This window comes from Diabrotica virgifera, chromosome 10 (genome assembly GCF_917563875.1).
Source record: "Diabrotica virgifera virgifera chromosome 10, PGI_DIABVI_V3a".
NCBI classification, from domain to species: Eukaryota; Metazoa; Arthropoda; class Insecta; order Coleoptera; family Chrysomelidae; genus Diabrotica; species Diabrotica virgifera.
This window is the reverse complement of record NC_065452.1, coordinates 66342748-66367620: the sequence shown is the minus strand read 5'-3', so window position 1 is coordinate 66367620 and position 24873 is coordinate 66342748. Positions and strand designations below refer to the sequence as shown.

General features: G+C 33.6%; 1 protein-coding gene across 1 annotated transcript in view; it reads right to left on the bottom strand.

Annotated features, from left to right (window-relative positions):
* Positions 1–12297: 12297 nt before the first annotated feature.
* Positions 12298–24873, bottom strand: part of LOC126878464 (guanine nucleotide-binding protein G(i) subunit alpha) — a 67451-nt gene continuing 54875 nt past the window's right edge. Inside the window, exon 5 of the mRNA XM_050641204.1 lies at positions 12298–24849. Coding sequence (XP_050497161.1) covers positions 24467–24849 — 383 coding nt within the window. The 3' untranslated portion in view covers positions 12298–24466. The remainder of the gene's footprint in view (positions 24850–24873) is intronic.

The window sequence follows — 24873 nt, the reverse complement described above, 5'->3', positions numbered from 1 at the left end:
CAATTTTGGTAATAATAACTTTTTTGTTAAAACATGTAGTTTTTGAATTATTTATGAAAACCGCTTTACACCATGGATTTTTTTTTCACGAAAAATTCTTTGATCTTTAATAACTCAAAAAGTATTGATTTATTTTAATAGCTTGATATAATAAATTTTCTTTAAAAGTTGTCCCTCTATCGATTATGGGGTTATTTTTAATAAAATTCATCCACCCCCAGGGTGAAAGCGCAAGTTGGCACAATGTCACTTTATTTGTTTCTTGAGGTATCCTCTAACTACTCACCAATTTTCATGCAAATCGATGGAGGTTCAACGTAATCGGAGGTGAAAACCTTATTTAGTGACTGCACTAATTTTCCACTTTCACCCCTTATTGCTACTTCCTGTATCCACTGAGGTGTCAGCCTGCAAGGGATCATAGTTATCAATATACAATGGACGCATTTCACAGGACAAACTCTATATTAGTTATGACCTCCAGTTCTTAGTCTATAACTCTTGGGTTAGTGTTTTTTTCACTATTTCATCAATATTTCTACCGGATCACTGATTAAATTTCCGTCTTTGCCTTTCATATGACCACAGTGAGTTTGGTAACCTTTTCCCATCTTCTTAACTTTTTGATAGAAAGACCTCACCTTTTGTTTTTGAAATTTTCTTTTATCTCGTTTTAGCTCATATCTATTTTCATTCTACACAGAGCTTCGTTTCCCTCTGTATTTTACATTCTCTATTATCTTTTAATAATTGTGGTCTGGCATTCTTCTTTTCCTTTGCTATCGCCAGATACGTACTCTTCGTCAGTCCAATCTTTGTTTTTTAGTTAGCTTAACTACTATTTTCTCGCTAGAGTCTTCTACTACGGCAGATTTAATTTGTTCCCATGCCTGCTCATACGAAATGTATACAGAAAATTGTAATAAATTCAATATTTCTGAATGGTCTTTTTTTATGTCACTTAGTACACTTCATCTTCTTCTTCAGGTGCCATCTCCGCTACGGAGGATGGCAATCATCATAGCTATTTTAATTTTTGAGGCAGTAACTCTAAATAGTTGTTTTGAGCTGCATCCAAACCATTCTCTCAGGTTCTTCAGCCATGAAATTCGTCTTCTGCCGATGCTTCTTCTGCCATCTATCTTTCCCTGCATTATGAGTCGCAGGATGCCATACTTCTCGCCCCGCATCACATGTCCGAGGTACTGTAGTTTTCTTTCTTTAATTGTAAGTTCAACTTCCTTCTCTTTACCTATTCTTCTCAGTACTTCATTGTTCGTAACTCTATCTACCCAGGAAACCCTCATAATTCTTCTATACGTCCACATTTCAAAGGCGTTAAGTCGTCTCATTGTCTCTACATTTAACGTCCATGATTCCAGTCCATAGTATAGTACACTATATACGTAACATTTTGTTAGGCGTACTTTAAGAGCTAATGTTAAATCTTTGCTACATAGGACCTTTTTCATTTTCATAAAATTAGAACGTGCTTTCTCGATTCTGACTTTGATTTCTGCAGTGTAGTCATTATTTTCGGTTATAAGTGTCCCTAGGTAAGTGTACTTTTTTACTCTTTCTATCTGCTGGCCCTCTACTATCAAGATTTCGTTAGTATTATGGTTGTTTTTACTAATTTTCATAAACTTTGTCTTTTTGATATTGAGAGAGAGTCCGTACTCCCTACTACACCTTACTATTTTATTCATGAGTATTTGCAGGTCTTGTAAATTATCGGCTATTATTACTGTATCATCTGCATATCTGATGTTGTTAACTAAGACTCCATTTACTCTTATGCCGACTGTTTCATCTTCCAGAGTTTCTCGCATTACCTCTTCAGAATAAGCGTTAAATAATAGAGGTGATAGTATGCAGCCTTGCCTGACTCCTCTCTTTATTTCCATTTCTTCAGATGTTTCTGTTTCAATTCTTACTATTGCTGGCTGATTGTAATAGAGATGTGTTATTAGTCTTAAATCTCTTTCATCTAGGTTTTTAGTTTTTAGAATTTCCATGAGTCGGTCATGTTTTACTTTATCAAACGCTTTATTGTAGTCTATAAAACAGACGTAAAGAGAACGGTTAACATCCAAACATCTCTGTGTCAGCACGTTGAAGGAGAATAATGCCTCTCTGGTGCCCATTCCATTGCGGAACCCATATTGAGTGTCACTAATATCCAGCTCCAGTTTAGAGTGTATTCTGGCGTGGATAATTTTCAGCAGAATTTTCAAGGTATGTGACATTAAGCTTATGGTTCGGTAGTCAATGCATTCTTTGGCATTCACTTTTTTTGGCAAACACACAAATGCTGATGTCAACATTTCTCTAGGAATGATTCCCGTAGTATAGATAGCGTTGAACAGTTCTACTATTATGTCCAGGTTTTTCTCGTTGACCAACTTTATCAGCTCGCTAGGTAATTCATCTGGACCAGCAGATTTATTGGTTTTCATAGAGTTTATTGCCTGACTAACCTCTGATTTGGTTATCTCTGGGCCTACATCTCCGGTTTGGCTATCTACGGATGTACTAGCTTCTCTCTGGTCATGAAATAGTTCCTCGATGTACTCTTTCCATCTTCGTAGTTTTCGTTCTGTCTCCATTATAATATTTCCGTTTTTGTCGAGCAATATATTTGAGGTTCTTCTATTTCCTATTCCGGCTAGTTCTTTGACTTTTTTTATGTAGGTTGAAGTTGTCATATCTGTTTTGAAGTTCTTCTATTTCTTTACATTTTTCAGAGAAGTAGGTTTCTTTAGCCTCCCTAATTTTTCTTCTTATTTGGTTTTGAAGCTGTTTATAGCGAGTCTTATTAATTGTTTTGTTTTTTCTTCTTTCATTCATCAACTCTAGAATTTCCTCCGTCATCCATTCTTCTTTCTTACATTTGGTTGTTGTAAGTACTTTCTTATTTGGCTCTAATATAGAGGTTTTGAAGAATTGCCACTGCTGTTCTACGTTGCAATTATTTCCTGGGTTTCTATCTAGATTTGTGTTGATTTCATGTTTCAAATTTTCTTTTATTTCTTCTGACTTAAGTTTCTGTATGTTAAGTTTATTGTTGTTGCGGCTTTTTTGCGTCTTTTTTAGTTGAAGTTGAAACCTAGCAATAAGAAGACTGTGATCAGAAGATACGTCCGCTCCTGGATATGCCTTTACTGCCTGAATTGAGTTTCGATATCTGTGCTTTATTAGGATGTAGTCAATTTGATTTCTGACGATTTTGTTGTCTTTGTCAGCTGGCGATTTCCATGTATAAAGGCGTCGCTTAGGTAATTTAAAGAATGTATTTGCGACTACAACATTATGTTCCTGGCAAAATTCTATTAGGCGATCCCCTCTGTCATTTCGTTCGCCAAGTCCATATGGCCCTACATTAGGGTAGCATTTTCCTTCGCCAATTTTTGCATTGAAATCACCCATGATCACTGTTATGTCTCTAGATGCTGTGAGCTGTAATGTTTTTTGAAGTTCGCTATAAAGTTCTCTATTTCTTCTTCATTTTTGTCAGCAGTTGGCGCATAAATCTGAATTAGGTTCATTTTTCCATGAGCTGTCAATAACTGCAACATTATAATTCTTTCGGACACCGGAACGAAGCCTGTTACTGATCTCGTTACTTTTTCACTGAGGATCATAGCAACTCCATATCTGTGTTGGGTGTCGCTGCTTCCAGAGTAATAGATTCGCCCATTGTCTGTATTGAGTTCGCCAGAACTGACCCATCTTGTATCGCTTATTCCTAATATATCGATATCTAGTCGCATCATCTCTTGCTGTATATTCCTCAGTTTTCCAGGTTCATACATACTTCTTACATTCCATGTAGCGATTTTGTAGGTGTATTTGTATATATTTAGGGAACAGGGATTTCGCTGACTAACGGCCTGGGAAGCCCTGTCGTTGCTGTTGTTTCTTCCCCTGCCGAATCTTGGCATCCGAGAACCATGATTAGTAGGTTGTTGATTGTCATTTCTGTAAGCCATGACGATTTCTAGGGATACTCCATGAGTCTTTAATGCAGTGGTTTCCCGTTGCCTTCTGCATTCTTATACCGTTGACCATTCTGTAGGGTTCATCCGCCTTCGAGAGCGATTTCTCAGTCTCAGGACAAAAGAGTGCCCTGCCACTTACCAACTCATCTGCCCGAAGCCGTTGGTCAGTAAGTGGGGGATTGCTTATACCGGCAATCATTCGGTGAAGAGCAGGTAGGTTGTAGAAAGAAATATAGTGACCCGTCTGCCCTCGGAAACCTAATAGCCATTCGGGGTCGGAAGAAGAAGAGGTAGCCAAGAGAGGCCGATAGGAAAGATTAAAGACATTTCACTCAAGACTAGTTGAAAAAGAGTAAAATGTGAAGGCCCTTATGATCCGCCAGGTGCGTTTCATAAGCGTATGAGTATTAATACACTTTTTGTTCCCGCTCATACTTCGGGGTGTTGCCTACAGGCTGTATGGCTCGTCCAGCATGCCATAGCACGGAAGGTAGGGTGCATGTCATTTTACAATGTAAACACCCCAACTCCATGGCCTGACCCAAGTACACAGTATGGATCAAATGAAAGCAATAAATTCGTTATTTCGTAAGTCGGCGACTTTAATGAAAAATCCAGAAACAGGTCGATTTTTATTTTTAACTTATATTTTGGCATATATGTCATACTAGTGACGTCATCCATCTGGGCGTGATGACGTAATCAATGATTTTTTAAATGAGAATAGGTGTCGTGTGCTAGCTCATTTGAAAGTTTATTTATTTGTCTATTCAGTAATATACAAGCTATACGCTCCCGAGGAAGCTGAAGCTGTTTTCACTTGAAGATTCTTTTGTGGGGGATCATCCCATTCTGAGTTAGGTTTTACAGTTGCTGGTGTGACTTCGCTGTTTCCACTACCTTTCTCCATTCTTCTCTCTCTTTGATTTTCCTTCCTATATTTCTAATTTCTATAGGTACTTCTTAAGTCTTCTTCCACTTGTTGTCTCCATCTGGGTTTAGGTCTGCCTCTGGTTCTTGTACCTGGTGGTATCCATTCGGTTAAAACTTAATGGATTGTTCTTCTCTCTTCTCATTATGTGTCCTACCATCTAATTCTCTGTGCTTTTATTGCTCTAACTATGTTCTCTTGATCCATCCATTCTTGTATTTCGTGGTTCATCCATTGTCTTGCATCCTCGTTTTCCCTCTTTGGTCCCAGAATTTTTCTCATAATTTACTCTCAAAAACTTTCAGCTGCTCTTGCTCTTCTTCTCTTGCTGTTAATGTGAATATCTCCAAAGCATATAGCACTATTGTCTTATGCTCGTTTTGTAGATTTTCCTTTTTGTATTTCGGCTTATCTTCTTATCTCTGAAAATTTTTTTATTTCTGTAGAATGCTTTGTTTCCCGCTTGAATTCTTCTTTTCATATCTAGACTTTCATTTCTTCTGTTGACTAAAGGCCGCGTCCCACCATCAAATAATTTGATCAAACTGGTTTGAGCAAACTGAAAGTGACAGTTAGTGACGTCACATCCTGAGTGTTCATTGTGGATAATAATGAAAAATTTTAATTTTAAATAAAGTACAAACAAGTTAGACAATTCAATACAAAAAATTTGATCAAACTAGACTGATAGTGAGAGCAGATTTTTAGAATTTCAAAAAAACTGCAATTGTGACATCACTTTGACGTACTTCCGGAGTTTGCTCAAACTGTTTGATCAAATTATTTGATGGTGGGACGCGGTCTTTATACTCCCAAATATTTGAACATTTCAACCTCTTCGAAGCTGTGTGCGTCTATTGTTAGTTGCGTCTTCTTTTTTTTGCTTACATTCATGTATTTTGTTTTATTTTCATTTATTTCCAGTCCTCTCAGTTTGGATTCGTTTTATATTTCTTGGAAGGTTTTCTTTAATGCCCTTTTATCTGTTACTACTATGGTTATATCGTCCGCATATCCAATTATTTGTACTGCATTTTTATTTATAGTTCCTGCGTTTGACAACTTTTTTATTATCTTGTCTAATGATAGAATAAATAGTACCGTTGAGAGCGCATCTCCTTGTCTTACTCCATTTTTTATTTTTATTATTTCTGTTCTCTCTTCCGGTGTCTATTGTTGCTTGTAATCTCGCATTGTCATTTCTATCACTCTTATAATTTTATTTGGTATTTTGCTCTCTTGTAAGTCTTGGATCATTCTTCTTCTACTTAGTTTGTCAAAGGCCGGTTTAAAGTCTAGGAAAATAATAATATGTGCTTCTCCGTTGTACTCGTATGTTTTCTCTATCGCTTGTTTTAGTGTATGGATAGCATCTATCGTAGATCTTCCTTTTCTGAAACCGTACTGGTAGCCTCCTATGCTTTGTTCTGTGGATATTGTTAGTCTGTCTCTAATTATACCAGTCATTACTTTATATGTTACATTGAGTAAATTAATTGCTCGGTAGTTTTGACATATCCTGTGGTCTCCTTGTTTTGGGATTGTCACAATAATTCCTTTCTTCCATTCTTCGGGCATTGTTTCCTTACTCCATATATTCTGTATTAGTTCATAAATCTTTCTGTATAGTGCCTCACCTCCGTATTTTATAAGTTCTGCACATATTCCGTCGTCTCCCGCTGTTTTTCCCGTTTTTCAATTTGCATATTTTATCTTTTACTTCTGTATAGGTCAATTTTTCTTCTTCACCTTGTTCCGGGTTCATTATTGTTTTTCTTTCTTCTTCTATATGCGTTTCTTGATGCATTTCTTCGAAATACTTCTGCCATGTTTCTGCTTCTATGGCTACATTAGCTGTCCGTTTTCGACTACCTAGCTTTAAGTATTGGTACAGTGGTTTTGAATTGTGTCTCTTATTTTCTGTTTCGATCTCGTTCAAAATTTCGTCAACTTTTTTATTTTTCTTTGATTTAAACAATTTCTTTGTCTTTTTCCTTTGATCTTGGTATTTTTCTCGTTCCTCTTCTTTGTCTGTGCTTAGCCATTTCAATCTGGTTTTATTCTTTTCGTCCACTGCTAGTTTGCACTCTTCGTCAAACCAATTGTTTCTTCTTTCTTTTTGCATTTTTCCAACCACTTTCTCTGCTGCTTTGTTTATTCCTTGTTTGATTTTTTCCACTGTTCCTCCTTGAACTGCATCTCTGCATTTACTTCTTTTACAAATCTTCTTTTTACTCTTTTCTCTTTCAATTTATCTACGCCCCATATTCCCTGTGCTTTTCGTCTTTCATTCTTTGTTATTTTTATTTTACATTTTGCAATCACTAGCATATGGTCCGAATCGATGTTGGTCCCTCTGTGAGATCTAACGTCATTTATCGACTGTTTGTGTGACTTTTTAATAAGTACATGGTCTATTTGATTCCCCTCCAGACTTCCTGGTCTCATCCATGTTATTTTGTGTATGTATCTCGTGCTACTTATGTCCATGTTTAATGCCGCTTCTAAATTACATAGTCTTTCTCCATTATTGTTTGTTGTGCTATGTAATGAGTTTTCCCCTGCAACCTCCCTAAAGCATTTTTCTTTGCCTATTTGGGCGTTGAAATCGCCTATAATAATTAGTATATCTTCTCCTGGGATTTTTTCGGCATTTTCTTCTAGTGTTTCATAGAACTGTTGTTTTATCAAGTCATCACTGTTTTCTGTGGGTGCACAGACATTTATTATGGACAATTTGTTCGGTTTGCTGTTTACCCTTATGTATGATATTCTTTCACTTATGGGTTTAAATTCCATAACTTTATGTCTCATTTCCCCTAACACCATAAAAGCCGTTCATCCATATCCGTTTTTCTTCTCCAGCATACCATACTGTATAATTTTTTTTTTCGATTTTTACATGTCTCCCCACCTGGTTTCCTGAATTCCTGCAATATCTATCTTGTATTGTTTTAACTGTGTGGCTAGTTCTTCTATTTTTCCTTCTTCTAGCAGTGCCTTGACGTTCCATGTTTCAATTTTTCTTTGTCATTTTCTTAATTCTCTTTCTTTTTTTTGTATTTTTCTTATTATTTTGAATATACCGTGACTCATTTTCCTCTTCTTTTGCATTGTCTGTTTCCTTTTCATCCATCCATTCTATTTTGTCTTGTTTTTTGGGACATTTTCAATTTCTATGAGTTTATTTTCTCTTGTATTCCATTTTAGCACCTTGTCATTTATTTCTAATTTCTGACTTTTACTTTTGCTTCTCTCCTGTTTTGCTATGTCTCTGATTTCTTTTTGTATCTTTGCTTCCTTGAACGTCAGCGCTGCATCTATGTATATTTCTCTACAGTCTCTTGTGTATTTAAGTTTACCTTTTTCTTGCACTATTTTCTGTTTGTCTTCAAAGCTCTTCGTTTCTATTATAGGTACATTTCCTGTATCCTATCTTAAACGCACTTTTAAATTCTATTTTCAGTTGCAGCTCTTTTTCCATCATTTTTTTGTATGTTTTCTCTTAGTCCAACTTCATCTTCAAGATCTACCTCAATTCCTGTTATGATTAATTTATTGCGTATTTTTTCTTTATCGATCTTCTCTAATCTATTCTCCATGAGTGTTAACGCTTTTTTGAGTTTTTCGTTTTCTTTTTCCCATGTTTGTTCTTTCTTTTCTACTTCTCTTTTTAAATGTTCTGTTTCTGCTTAATATCTTCCAGTTCACTTTTCATATACTTGATTTCATCTTTAATTTCTGTTTTGCTTTCCAAGATATCTTTGATTTCTTGCCTCATCTGGCTCAGCAATATCTTAATCTCTTCCATGTCCGTTAATATTGTACTCACTTTTTTTATGCGCGGCTGGAGCTATTTTACTTTTATGTTGCTCTTCTTTGTCTTCTTCAATCGAGCTGTCGTGTTACGGTTTGTGTCTTTTTCCTTCGTTGTTCATCTGTTTGTCTTCTAGACTGAAAATCCTATTCTAATAATTTATTATAAGATTATTATTTTTTTTATTTATGTTTTTATTCTCTCTGTACGTAGTATTGTTCGCGATAAGGTGACCCGCCCCACTCAACACGTCGAAAGCGGATGTCCCTCTCAAACAATACTCCGGGTTTCTATATTACTCGTTTATCCTAAATCAATAATTAATTAATTAAACTTAATTTGTATTAAGTTTCTAATATTTACAAGCCGGTTCTGTCTTTTCGGTACTTCCGTAATATAACCATTAACATAATTATTTATGCAGGGTGTCCAAAAAACATTTTTTAAATTAAATTATTTGACAAAAAAAAGAAGAATGTATGTAATTTATTTAATTCAAAATACATTTTTCCAAAAAAACGTTTTTAAATTAAATTATTTGACAAAAAAAAAATGTATGTAATTTATTTAATTCAAAATATGTACATTTTATTGCTGTCGGAAATCAGAAAAAAATGTTTCTTTCACAAATAAACATTGCTATTCGCTTAAATTACATGTTCAAACTTCTAAGAAGCAGGTGGCGGCTGGCGGGAGCTGGCTGGAACATTCAATTTAATCAAAAGTAATATTTATTTGTGAAATAAACATTTTTTTCTGTTTTCGGGCAACAGTAAAATGTATTTTGAATTAAATAAATTACATATAATCTTTTTTGTCAAATAATTTAATTAAAATTTTTTTGGACACCCTGTATAAATAATTATGTAAATGTTTATATTACTGAATAAAGAATTGAATAACCTTTTTATTCCCATTTAAAAAAATCATCATTACGTCATCACACCCGGATGGATGACGTCACTAGTATGACATATGCCAAAATATCATAATTTAAAAATAAAAATCCACCTGCTTTGGTATTTTTCCTTATCGTCGCCGGTTTACGAAATACCGAATTTATTCCTTTCATTTGCACCATACTGTATGTACCTCATTTTTTCTCATCGCACGTGATACTACGAACCCTAACAACTATATTTTGGAACAAGCAGGTATTTGGTGAATAAAATGCAAATTTACCGAAATTCTTTTTTTAAATGTAAATATGAAATGAACAACATTTTTTATGATGTATGGAATTATTTCTACGGTTTCATTATATATTTTATGTGGATTACTGTTCAATTAATTGTCTAATAATCGAAAACTGCTGAGAACTAAATATTGGAACATTTTTTTAATTTTCCTCGTGTTTTGGCGTGCCTGGCGAGAATCGCGTGAAGTTTTATCAGCTTGACGGAAAGAAGGCGTTGAAATCAAACATACGAGTAGGTAGCTAGTTTGTTGTTAACAATAATTATAACGCGTAATTTGAGTATGAATAAATTAACAACTGTCAGTTTTATTATCAGTAAAGTACAATAATGCCACGTGGAAAACCTACTGATCCAAAAGTGCGAGAAATTATTATTCATCAGTACCACAAAGGGAAAACAATGTGTAAAATTTCCAGTGAATTGACTGTAGCAACAAATACTGTGTTTAATATAATTTAGAAATATGGTGAAACTGCCAGTATTGATGTTCGCGGCAAAAGCTCAGGCCGTTCAAAAACTGTTTGTCAAAGGAGCGTAAGACATGTAACCTTTAACTCCCCGCTCATCAAGTATAAGTACACGCGTGGGGTACTTTATAAACCACAAGAGAATACACTTAAAAGCAGTGGTTTTGTTTTCTTTTTGAAAAATACACTTAGTTGTTTGTTATAAACCTTATTTGGCATCAGCGAATGCTCAAAGTTCTTTCTCAGTAAGTGAATTGGGATTTCTAGCTGGAATAGAAAAATAAAATTACTAATAAGAAATTTTTTAAATATGATTTTTTACATGAGAAAAATATTGTTTATAAAGAAAAATATATTTAGTGCCATAATGACTAAAAACACAATTGAAAGATGTATTTAAATTACTACAATTGTGGCGTATTTTGTACACCACCGGAAACAACAAATAATAAAATGGTAATTACGATCTTCTCAGAACGCCGATTATAACGAAACTAAAACCAATTGTAAAGTACATTCCAGTCATAGGTTAGATCAGTGGTTCCCAACCATTTATGTCTGGCGACCCACCTTCTGATGTTTTTTCATATTCGCAACCCATCCCTCGCCCATGATGATACGCTATTCTGTACTTCACTCAGCTACTATAAGAGCCACGCCGCGACCCACCTGAAATCTGCTCGCGGCCCACCGGTTGGGAAACGCTGGGTTAGATAGATAAACAAGGTAAAAAATTAAATTTTTAAATATATTTGCAGTGGAATTCTTATATCTGGCGTACAAAATACGCCAGCGCGTGTAGTTAAATGTTAATCAAAATGTGTAAGTTGGGAAGAAGAAATACACTACGAGAAGTAACTGCTAGATGGAATAGAAAAACTGGGATGAATGTTTCCAGATAATGCTGTCGCAAATATATCGACAATAGCAGTCTTAGTTTTTATAAGGTATGTTTGATAGGTTCTTATTTGCGATATAAATTGTCTCATTTTTTTATTTACTCGAATAGGACAAAGAAAAACCATTATTGACGGAAACTCAGAAAAGGAATCGTTATATTTGGACCAAATCAAAATTTTCGTGGACCAAACTTTACTGGAACAAAGTTATCTATAGCGACGAAAGCATTCCATTAAGATTGTCTAAAAAGGACTGTAAAGTTTCCACAGGGCATCATGGTGTGGGGTTGTATGCCGGCCAAAGGGATGAGAACTTTACCTTTTATTGAATGCATACTAAACGCAGCCAAATATCAAGATATCCTTGAACATTCATTTTTACCAAGTGCGGCAACATTATATCCATAACATATGGCTAAATCTACCAAAAAATGGATGGGAGAACATAACATTAAAGTTTTAGTAGCCCGGAAGTTAATCCAATAGACACTTTGGCGCAAAATGAAACAACACCTAAGAAATAACCCTCAGCGTACTTTGCCACAACTACATACTAAATTGCAAGAAATATGGGATAGTTTCACCCCTGAATTCTGTGAAGGCCTAGTTGATACTAAACTAGTTGATAATGCCTAATAGAGTTCAGGCTGTCATTCAAGCTAAGGGTGACGTTACGTCTTATTAATTTTTATTTTAATTTGTTAAAAACTGCTTGTTCCAATATTTAGTTGTCAGCATTTTTCGATTATCCAACAATTAGTTAAGTAGTAATCAACATAAAATATATAATTAAATTGTAAAAATAATTTTACCCACCAAAAGAAATGTTGTTAATTGCATATCTACAATTAAAAAAATTAAACAAAAGAATTTCGGTAAATTGATATTTTATTTGCAAAATAACTGCTTGTTCCAACATATAGTTGTTAGGGCTCGTATTATGAAACTAAATTACTGATACCATTAATGAAAACTAAAAGACGTTACTAATAAGGACTTTATTAAGTATCATACAAAATATATAATTTATACATTTAAAAACTAGGTGTAGAATTCTCATTTAATATTATGTAATTAAAAAAATAAGTAAATATATATGAAGTACATTCAATGTAACACATATTTATGCGTAACGTTCGGCTATAATCTTATAATATGTTAACATCTATTTTATATACGTCTCCAGTTTTAAACAGTCAAAATAATCAATCAAACAATAAATAAGTAGAAATCACAAACTCACTTTCCCTAAACAATTTAAATTACCGTTTCAAGTACCTTTGGTATATTTTTGACTATATTGCAGCGTCAGGATGAAAACGATAAGGTGAATAAGTTTGCTGTTCTAGCCACTTCTAGGTTCAATATGACTACAAATCTGTTCATTTGTATCATAATTTTATATTATAACGAAACCAATTTTCAAATTTAAATTAACGAATTACCGAAGATATTTTAATATGATGTTAAGATGTATATTTCGCTATCACAGCAATCTAGATAAATTATTCATAAAAATGTTACATGCTACTTCAATATAACCAGTGGCGGATCAAGGCGGCGCGCAACCAAGTGATTTAATTTTCTTTTAATTGTGTACATATAAAGATTATAAAAACATTCATTTAATTTATAGAAATTTAGCCAATCGGCCCTCCCTCTTAACGATGCTGTATCCGCCACTGAATATAACTCAATTAATAAACAAAACTTATTATTCCAATAATTCTAACCAAAATCAGGTATTTTCGTCGATGAGTTTGTGATATCTTGATGACATGGATTAAAACACCTTTAATAGGATGAAGCAATACATAACTTGAATTATAAGGATATTTCAAAGTAGCCATATTTTAAAATCCATTTCAAATATACATTTGTAACTAACAAACTAATTACAATAATTCTGACTAATACTCCATATTCGTCCCTGCCATTTCCAACTATCGAATGTGAAAAGTGGTACTTGTCAGGAGAGCAAAATAACTCTTTTTTAGACTCCTAAATCACGCATTGACGAATGGGAAAATTTTTATATTTTTTGTATGTAATGTTTAATTCCTTGTTAGATTGATAACAAATTTGAACTGCTTATCATTTTTTTCTTTCCAAAAAATCACATTCGTCACTTTGCTTTTTGTATTAATCAAATATTTGTTTCGGTCCGATGTTTCAAAGTAGCGAATGTATAATAGCGAAAACTGTATAGTCAAATAATGAAAATCCGTTAAAATGAAATCATAGACTGCCTCACAAGAATTTCTTGGAAGCGATACTGAAAAAAAATTCGCACAAATTGTAAACACGTGCATTTTGTTCTTCTCAGCAGTTTAGCATTTTCGACAGTTTAAAGATTATAATTGAATAACTATTGAATAAATTACAACACAAACTAACGAATGTGACACATTCGATATTTAGCGTTGTACAAAAATATACCTTTAGTTATATTTATACAAAACAAAAGTATCGAGTATACCATTTTCGTCAGTTTGCCTGAAACCAAATGGAAAAATGTTCATATTCGATAGTTTAAACAGCATAGTTCCCGCGCTCCTAATCAAGCTACAATAACGAGAATTTGCCACAAGATGTACCACGTATAATGTGAGGACATGGTATCGAATCTGAAAAACCCGATTTTTCACATTCGATAGTTGGAAATGGTATGGACGATATATAGAAAAATTCTAAATTTACTTCCTACAATTTCTAACTTTGCATTCGAGTCTACGCCTCTAATCCTAAGTTTGGAAAAGAGGATATAACCCGGATATGTTTTCCAAGTACTAACATCGAAGATCGATGTACCAAAGTAATATATGGTCCCATACAAAAAACTCAGCACAGACCAATTAGTATAAACATCTTTCTGATTATTAGACCACAAGTTATCAAATTCAGATTTAACTTCAAACAGGCAAATTGGGAAAAGAATGCAGACATGCTAGATTTCGATCTGCTACGTCTTGAACCAAAATCAGAAAACTACGAAAAATTTGTAGAATTAATAAAGAAATGTGTCTAGGACAGTTATCCCCAGGGGAAGTAGAGGACAATGGATGTCCAGTGAATACTGGGAAGCCAGAAAGGAAAAGTGGATCGAAGCCAGAAAGGAAAAGTGGATCGAAGCCCTGGAGAAATGGACATGAGACATAGTAGCAAAATAGCATGTAACTTTGTTAAAAAACTTAGCAGTGATCCTAAGGAACATAAATCATCTTGCAAGTTTACATCAAACCAAATAGCTCCTCAACTCCTTGTGAATGGAAGAAGTAAGAACCATTATAAAGACACTAGAAGAAGACTGAATCGTTATAAAACAGTAAAGCTGCAGGTGTGGATGATATATGCAGCGAGCAAATAAAAGCACCTAGGCCAAGGAACAAAAACATGGATCTTGCAACTTTATAACACAGTAAAGCCTGCGAAATTCCAAAATCACGGAGAAAATCCCAGTATTGTTACTTCTTTAAACTATATGAAACCCACAACAAGGATGATTCAGACCCTGCAAATCTTACAGCGCACTAACAAAACACATTGAGGGGGGCTTAGAAGAAAAATTTATAACAGGGGTTGCTTTCGTGCAAGTTGATGCGCTAAGTACCCTTTCCGACTAAGGCACTGGTGTCCGCCACCGGCAGCAAAGCATTGTTTTAAATGAACGACTACAGACGAGCCACTTTGAGTGTCTGGCTGATTTTAGTGGCTCAACAATGCTTGGGTGCAATTGAACACCAGTCGTGGACACCGGTGTCAGACACCAGTGTCTTAGTCTGAAAGGGTACTTAATGAGACATAAGAATAGTAACGGGATGCATGAAACCGACGCCAGTCTCAAATCTATATAAAGCAGAGAGTTTTGCAGATTCCTCAACATGCAGAAATGTAGCAGATCACATAGAGAAAATTAAATCGCGGATGAGCAGAATGCCCTATACAGAGCTGGAACTCCACGAAAGCGACTAAAATCCAGGAAAAGCTTCCTGGAACAGTGCAGGATCAACCGCCCGAATATTTTCCTCTTTCCCATGTTGAATGGATCGACGAATTTCTAGACTTTAAATAGGATAAGAAGGGGGTCGCTCCAGTAAAATCAAACATGACAAAATGGGGGAAAATAGACTGAGATGAGGTAAACTATGACTGTGGAGAAATGCACAATACAGAACATCTTATATGCAGAAACTGTCCACATCGGTGTATCCTTAAAGATTTATGGCTCGCCAACAAATATGGAACAGACGTAGCCCGCTACTCGGCCTAAATTATATGAATGACATGTTTGGACATGATAAAGTAAATGCCTCCAATGTCTTTAATGGCTTCATCCATGAACGGAAGTTCTGTACTTCATCCATGAACGGAATTTAAATTTTTCATATGTTAGTGTGTTGATAAAATAGTCCTTATTCTTTCCAAGACAGAAACTTTCCAGCTGAAAATATCAAAGAGAATCGCCAAATTTTTCTTTATCAAGCTAAAGGTTCCATAGCTTTAATACAATAGAAGTGTACAATAATTAAATTTGGTACAAATTAATAAGCATAGAATTGACAATATGACTACTTCAAATTTAGATATGTATTTTTAAAAATATAAGGTTACGTTTTGGTATCACTTCAACCTAATGACACAAAACCTCACTGTATGAAAAAATGCATGGTAATAAATTACCAAAGCACTGTGTATTCTACAGATGCATAAAACGTGATAAGTACAGTCAACAAAGAGATCCCATAATGCTATAAACATTAGGAAGTATTATTGTCACAGCATTCAAAGTAGGCGGTTTGTTCTAGGCATTTTTTCATATAGTGGTGGTCAAAATATACTCTACAGGAAGGCACATTGTACTGTATATTGTTAAAAAATTATTTTTTTATGGCATCTGAGGAAATTTTTAAATCCTACATCCATTCGACTATATAATCTCTTTACATTATAATACAATAAATAGAAAAAAGTCTATTTCTTCCAAATGTAAAATTGTATCAAAATTTAAATACTGCAATGTGGCAGATATAGTTATCGCAAGTCTTTTTCTCGGAATGATATCTAATACAAAAAATGTATATGGCTTCACAAAACTAAGTACTACTAAAACAGAGAGCAAAACTGTACTTCAAGGAAACATCACAGGAAATTAAGAGAGATAGGTCACAAATTAATTTAAATGTCCCATTCAAGTAAAAATACAAAATAAACAAATTCAATACGAACTCTAAAGATACTCTTTATACCAAATAATGAAAGAACCTGTAAAAACTTATTAAAAATAGACATAATCTGGTACAAAATAGTTAATCTTTAAACAATTTAGTTGATCACTACATATGTACTATGTACTACTCATATGTAATATAACTAGTATGTACATATAAAAGATGTACAGATATTCAAGCTACAGCCCAGAATTTGTGGTGAGTTTTGTTATTCAAACATTTTGTAAGAAGATAGGCAAATATTTCTCAGTTCAAAGCATGCTTATAAAGGAATAATTTTCTTCTACAAATTCGGCAATGTTATTCTGAAGTATTTACTTTTACCCTAAAATCTACGCATAAGCTGACGTCACTCAATAATAAATACATATGCACATAATAACGAAGATATTTTAAAAACGTCAACAGCTTCTGTTTTATAGGCTTTTGAATTGTATTCAAGAAGAAGAGAAGAATTGTATCCGAAATTTCTCTCATTCTTCTTCTTAATGTGTCTATCATCATGGCAATCTAGTGCGGAAAAGCTGCACAGATGTTGTGTTGAACCAGGTTGTGAGGTTCTTTAACCAGGATATTCTTCTTCTTCCTGGCCCTCGCTTTCCAAATATTTTTCCTTGCAGGACGGCATATCTGGATTCATTTCGCATTATGTGTCCCGAAGTATTGTAACGTTCGAGACTTGATGGTGGTCAGTACCTTTCTTTATTCTTCTGAGGACCTTCTCATTTGCGACTCGGTCAGTCCACGGGAATTCTGTGCCTTTTCAATAGTACCTAGACGTGAAGAAGCCACTTTTTTTAAAGCTGTTTTGATTTTGTACATTTCCTCGTTCTCATCTGTCAGTTTTTCAGATCTTGTGATTGGTTTTTATTACCGAATTTAATTGTTCAGGATTATGGTGTAAATATCTGTTAGTATGGGTTGGATTTCGGTATCCTGTATATCCTCTGCTTTCGTCTTCTTTTTTTATAACCAACACATCTAAGAATGGAAGTTGTTGGGTATTCTCGGGTTCCATGGAAAACAGTAGGCAGTAGACAGTACTAGGAGATGCACAAGTACAGAACCATAGAAGAGAATTGATAGACGAAAGGACGCAGCAGCAGAAACAGCCAGAACAACAGCAAAGACCAAATCAGAGGCGACAACTGAGAGGCAGGCGAGTTCAGGTAGCAAGAGAAGCCGAGCCGGCCGTTTGGATGGGGATGATTCGTCTTCTAGCAGCGACACAACGTCTACTGAGTCCGACAGTGGACAAGAAGACGCCGAATGAGAGGACAACTACTACTACAACGATTGATATGTTTATTTCTTGCTGCTCTCCGATCTCATCTAAAAAAGTTACTACGCTAAACGCAAAACAAAAGTCGTCCCTCATCGATTTCTTGTGTTGCCATATTTCGAATGTGGCTCATGCCGAATCATTGCAAAAAACGAATGGTATAACAACGAATGTAAAGAACTAAGAGCAAAAAAGGTACAAGCAAGAATTAAATGGCTGAGAACGGATAAAGAGGAAGACAGAAAGTTATGAAAAATTAAGAAAGGACGCTAAAAAAATTATAAGACAAAATAAAAGAAGATGGGCAGATGAAAAGATGCAAGAAATAGAACAGGAAAGAACAAATAGAAACACGAAACATTTCTATAAAAATATTATAGAACATACCAAAAAACACAAAGGTAAAACAAACGGAATAAAAAATAAAGAGGGAATAGAATTAAATGGCTGAGAACGGATAAAGAGGAAGACAGAAAGTTATGAAAAATTAAGAAAGGACGCTAAAAAAATTATAAGATAAAAGAAGATGGGCAGATGAAAAGATGCAAGAAATAGAACAGGAAAGAACAAATAGAAACACGAAACATTTCTATAAAAATATTATAGAACAAACCAAAAAACACAAAGGTAAAACAAACGGAATAAAAAATAAAGAGGGAATAGTCATATTGGAAGACAATGAATATAAGCAGGTATGGGCAGATCAATATAGAGAAGTCTTGACGGAGGAATACAATGGAGAAGAAATGCACGAGGAAGACGACACGGTGGACGAAGAAGCAGACGAAATACATATCGAGTCTCAAAAGAGCCAACAATAGATTAACTCGAGGAAGTAGAGAGAAGTAAAAAATGGAAAAGTTTAAGGAAAAGACGAAATTAACATGGAACTTATAAAATATGGAGAAAAGGAACTGAAGGAAAAAATACTATCACTATTGAAAAATATATGGAAGGAAGAGAAGGCGGACTGGGAGATAGGGCAGGTAATAACAATACATAAAAGGGAGACCAACAAATTTGTGAAAATTATAGAGGAAAAACACTACTAAGCACAACGTATAAAATATTGACTTCGATAATAAGAAAAAGATTGTCAAAGATCACGAAGAAGAGAGTGGGACAATACCAATGTGGATTCACAGAAGGAAGATCGACAATAGATGCTATACACATGATAAAACAAATAATGGAAAAAGCAAATGAATTAGAAAAGCTGTTCATCGACTTCAAACAGGCATTTGATTCGATTAAGAGAAAAGAACTAATGATTGCCCTGGAAAAATTAAAAATTCTACAAAACTCAGAAAATCAATAAATATGACAATGAAAACTACCAAAATTAGCATAAAGACGCAAAGAGGCGAGACAGATGAATTCATTATAAATAAAGGAATGAAACAAGGAGATGGTTTATCCACAACACTGTTTAATCTAGCTTTAGAATATGTACTACGAAATATAAACAAAGGGAACCTAAGAACAAGAGGTGGACAAATAATCGCCTACGCAGATAACATTCTTATTGTTGCAAAGAATAGAAACATAATAAAAGAAATGCTAGAAGAAATAAAAGAGAAAGGGGAGACAATGGGACTCAGATTAATGAAAAAAAGACAAAAATATTAAGACTAGGGAAAACAGCAATAAAAGGTAAAACCAAAATAGGAAATTCAGAGTTTGAAGATGTAGAACATTTCAAATACCTGGGAGTGACAATAAGCAAAACGGGTGAAAGAACACCAGAAATAAAAAAAACATTGGCAGCGAATAAAGCTTATTTTGCAAATAAAACACTCCTTAAAAGCAAAATACTGACTGCGAAAACCAAGATGAGAATGTATAACACCATAATTAGACCAATATTATTATACGCAGCAGAAACAATTACGATGACTAAAAAAGATGAAAAAACTTAAGAATAGTGGAGAGAAAGATCATGAGAACCATACTGGGACCAATAGAACAGCAAAATGAATATAGAAGCCGAACAAATGCAGAGATTAGGAAAGTACTTAAAAAAGATATCGTGACCAAAATAAAGCAATGTAGAGTTAGATCTGGCGGGCAGGAGATGAAGCAGTGACCTATGCTATGATGGAATGGAATCCAGGAGGAAGAAAGAAAAGAGGAAGACCAAGATCAAAATGGTGGCAAGAAGTTGAAGAAGACTTAAAAAACGCATGAGTCAGAGAATGGCGGGAAAAACTAGAGACAGGAAAAAATGGAGAAAATCGTTAAGAAGATAACATAAGCAAAAGGGACTCATACTCCAAAGAAATAGGATCTAGAAAGCTTTCGTCACTATATATATATATATAACAAAATTCAGTTTGGCAACATTGTGTAAATACCAAGTCTTTTCGGATATCAAAAGAACCGTAATTTAGTCCAGACAAATTAACTTTCTTACCAACAAAAAAGAGAGTTAAATGTTTAAAATATGATGTGCAAAATAATTTTGAATTCAGTTCCGTCAATGAACTTGCTTTTTGTCCTTAAAAGTAGAAAAAAGTTGAATTTCTGTTGGTTAATATTTATCGTCTAATTATTTAAACTGTACTAATATGCAAGTGTTTACTGTAAGTTCTAAAATGACTAATTATAATGGTTAATGGGATGTTAAATTACCCGCATGTACTTATCTTTAAAGCGGCTACTCGAATTTCTTAAACACTAATACCAAACCGCCAATTTGTTGCGCATTCTGACTGATTTCTGTTTTAACTATTATAGTTTTATATTAGTATTATAATACCTTAGTATGTTTAGATGTATTTAACTGTGCTATTATTATTCTTGTATTATCAATACAACATATTAAAAACCTCTAAAAAAACACATACTCTAAACTGCAGCTTGAAATTTGTAGTAACTTATGAAACATCACCTGAAGTACACCTAATAAAATTTAGTATTGTATCCAGCTTTACGAAAAGGAACATAACTATTATTTCTATTAAAAACCCCATGTACATTATATTTGACTTGTTCTGACACATTTTGTAGTTTTCTTCAATTAAATTCAATGTCCTACTTTATGTAAAGGATACAACAGAGAAAATAGGAAGAGTGCTACGAAAAAACACAGAATGGAAACGATTTTTCTGTAGCGTTATGGCAATAGTTGATATGTCCACGTAACTTAATTTTTCAGCAGAACATTTTGAAAGTTTGAAAGAGCCTCTAAATACTTGATATTTTCAAAGCGTTGTCAATGTGATTTTCAACTTACCGGTGTAACGAAATTTATTAACTGGTGTTAGATAATTGTGTAGTGAATATCTTTTTTTAATGATTTTCTTTAGAATACACACATAATATACAGAATACATATCATGTTTTGCCCACCCAAAGATGTAAAGTAAATCGACATATCAATCACTGTAAAGTTCTGCCGTAACTAAAAGTACCACAGCGGACATATCATAATATATTTCATTCTCATTTTTAACGATTTTACCTTCACTACAGACATACCAATCTCTGCAAACTTGAAGAAATGTTACTAAGTAACATATCAAACAAATAATCTAATCTTGACAAAAATCGGACATATCAAGTTTTGCCATACCACTACTAGTCCAGGGCGCATCTGTTTTGAGATGGACGTTGAGAGGTGACTCATATTTTTTTGCAGAAATTGCTTGGAATTAACTCATATAATAATAATTGAGTTATCCTCCCACTCAAAAAAGGTTCGTAACATTGTTTAAATAATTAAAATGTCAAAAAATGAAGGAAAAATTGATTTTTTTCTTCGTTTTTTGATTATAACTTTTTAAGTATTCAGTTCCAAGAAAAGTTGTACAGATATAAAAGTTGCGTAATTAAATTTCCTACAACATAGGATTGGTTAAATATTTTAAAAATTGTCACCCTTGTTGCAAAATAGCAATAATTGCGAAAAAAACATAAAAAAAAACAAGTATTTGCATTTCACGTTTTTTAAACATTTGTGCTACACTTAGGACTTTAATGTTTTACCCAGAAAAACTTTAGGATATAATAAAACAGTACTGTAAATTTCATTAAGATCGGTTCAATAGATTTTGCAAAATAAATTTTGTAATCCAGCTTTCGCAAAAAAATTCATTTTTTCAAAAATGTTGCAGGACTGAAAATTAAGCAGATAAGTTGAAATTTTTTTACATATAGAAGAACACTGTACCTTTGATTTACAATTTGCAAAATTAAAATCGGTTTACTACCACGGCGTCATGATTTTTTTTAAATAAACATAAATTTTTGGTGCTACGCGCAGGACAGCGGTGTTCGATTCACACAACTTGATTTCCACCAAAATTTCTTCCAATCTATATCTAATATACTATTTTCTTAATACTCTATATTTTGTTCTAATTTAATATTTTAATTCCGCAAAAATCAAACTAATTTGATTATTGTTTGTGAAATATTGTTTAAACAATTGCATATGTTTAAAAATAATAAACTTTTATTCTCTAAGTTAAAATATATGAACAAAGAAAGTTTTTGCTAAAAAAACTAATTTCGAAGGACAGAGTATGTGTTTTTATTTTGCAATAAACAAATTTATTTATATCGAAATGTACTAAAAATTAAAATTTATCAATTATTATCAAAGGTCATTGGAATGCCCAATCCGAGCAAACTTATCCGCTGTCCTGCGCGTAGCACCAAAAATTAATGTTTATTTAAAAAAATTCCTGACGCCGTGGTAGTTAACCGATTTTAATTTTGCAAATTGCAAATCAAAGGTTCAGTATTCCTCTATATGTAAAAAAATCAACTTGCTGTCTGCTTTATGTTCAGTCCTGCAACATTTTGAAAAAAAAAATGAATTTTTTTGCGAAAGCTGGATTGCAAAATTTATTTTGCAAAATTTATTGAACCGACCTTAATGAAATTTACAGTTTTGTTTTATTATATCATAAAGTTTTTCAGGGTGAAGTATGAAGGTCGTAAGTGTAGCATAAATGGTTGAAAATCGTAAAATGAAAATACTTGTTTTTTATGTTTTTTTTCGCAATTATTGCTATTTTGCAACAAGGGTGACAATTTTTAAAATTTTTAACTAATCCTATATTGTAGGAAATTTAATTAGGCAACTTTTATGTCAGTGCAACTTTTCTCGGAAATGAATAGTTTTAAAGTTATAATCAACAAACGAAGAAAAAAATAAAATTTGTCCTTAATTTTTTGCAAATCAAAGGTACAGTATTCCTCTATATGTAAAAATCAGAGGATCCTTAATTCGTTACACTACACATTTTAATTCTATCAAAAACAATCCTTTAGATCAAATTAACTTCACAGAGTTGCAACTTAGACTTGATAGAATTCAGTTTTTGATAATTTTGACAAGACTCAATCACTTATTGAGGCCTCTGATGAGAAATATACTGCCAACGCAAATACTATCCACTGTATAGAAAGGATGTCATTTCAAACATCGTTTTCCCAGATTACTAACGCTATGCGAGATTTTATTGACACCAATCGTTCTAAACGCCATGTTCAAACCACTCAATCTTCAAATTCAATCGTTTCTTCAGGAAAAACTTCACAAAAATCTCTTAATCATCAAGAGGAAAAATCTCGTTCTAAATTTTCATCTAAGGGCAATTCCAAATCAAAAAACTTCTTGTCGACCAATAATGTTTCGCCCCACTGTTCTTTATGTAAACAGAAACACTTAATTTACACTTGTCTTGATTTTCTTAAATTAGACATGTCATTAAGACATAATGAAGCGAAACGTTTACGACTTTGCATAAATTGTCTGCGTAGTGGTCATTTCACTAAAGGGAAAATTCACAACACACTTTTACCAAACACTTTGAAGTTACTCTAAGGTAACTCGCAAAGGCATACTGAAACCAGTAGTCAACCCATAAGCAATTTCCCTTACGTAATTCCTGGTCCATCACAAGTCTCTAATGCACTGACAGCACGTAACATTTCGTTTGAGCACAACTACACTACGCTGCTGTCAACTGAAAAAGAACTATCAACATTAGAATTATTATCAGAGGTAATAATACATGACAAAAAACGTGAAGGTTTAGGTTATCAAAGTTCCTAGAACTCAAAAAATTTGTCAGATACCTGGCCTGGTCAAAATAACGGGAATACCTTATTTCTCTGGACTACTGTACTGTTAGGAAAGTTTTCCGATTATCCTAAGTAACGATGTCAAACACTCCTCAATCTCACTTTTCAGGAAACACATTCCGTTATTGTCTATATATAAGGAGAATATTTTCTGAATCAAATGTAAAGTACATGGAGTCTTTAAATAATGGATAAAACACTGGAGTTTTTAGCAAATCTCGCATCAAGTACAGGTTAAAAAAATCAACAACCTTTTAAGTATTTTAAGAGCTGCCAGTTTCAAATAAAATTCATATCGTTTAGAATTGAATAAAGTTGTTTTTATATAACCCTGTATATCTACAGCATACATACTCACTCTTCCATCAATTTTTAGTTATATACATATTTCGATGCAGTTTTTTCAGGGTGTTTAGTAGGTACACCTTCCACCACAGTATATAAGATTAGATGGAATTTTGCACAATATACAGGGTAGGTTACACAGTTCATAAAACTTGTTTTTGGGCACTCCTGTATAAAACATCCTGTAAAAACAGTTTAAGTCTACATCAAAAGACCACAATCCTTCAGATTATTTTTTATAATGACGTCAGTTACTGCATCAAACACAAATTGTATGTTAGTTGTATTAGTAGCGCACGTGAAATGTGTATATATTTCTTTCTGGTCCTTAAGTTTATTGAGATTTTCGAATTTCATTCTTATGTATGCTGAAGCATCTTCGTAAGTATTAGGGCCTGTATATTCTGGGAAACAGATGGTCAACGGACTGCGTACAATTTTTTCTTCAAATAGATCTTTTTTGTTCAAAAACAAGATTATAGACGTAGTCACGAACCATTTACTATTGCAAATAGAATCGAAAAGTTTCATGGATTCTACCATACGGTTCATTTCTTCATCTTCTGCGAGGACCAAATCATAACCTGAAAAATAAAAACCCATTAACT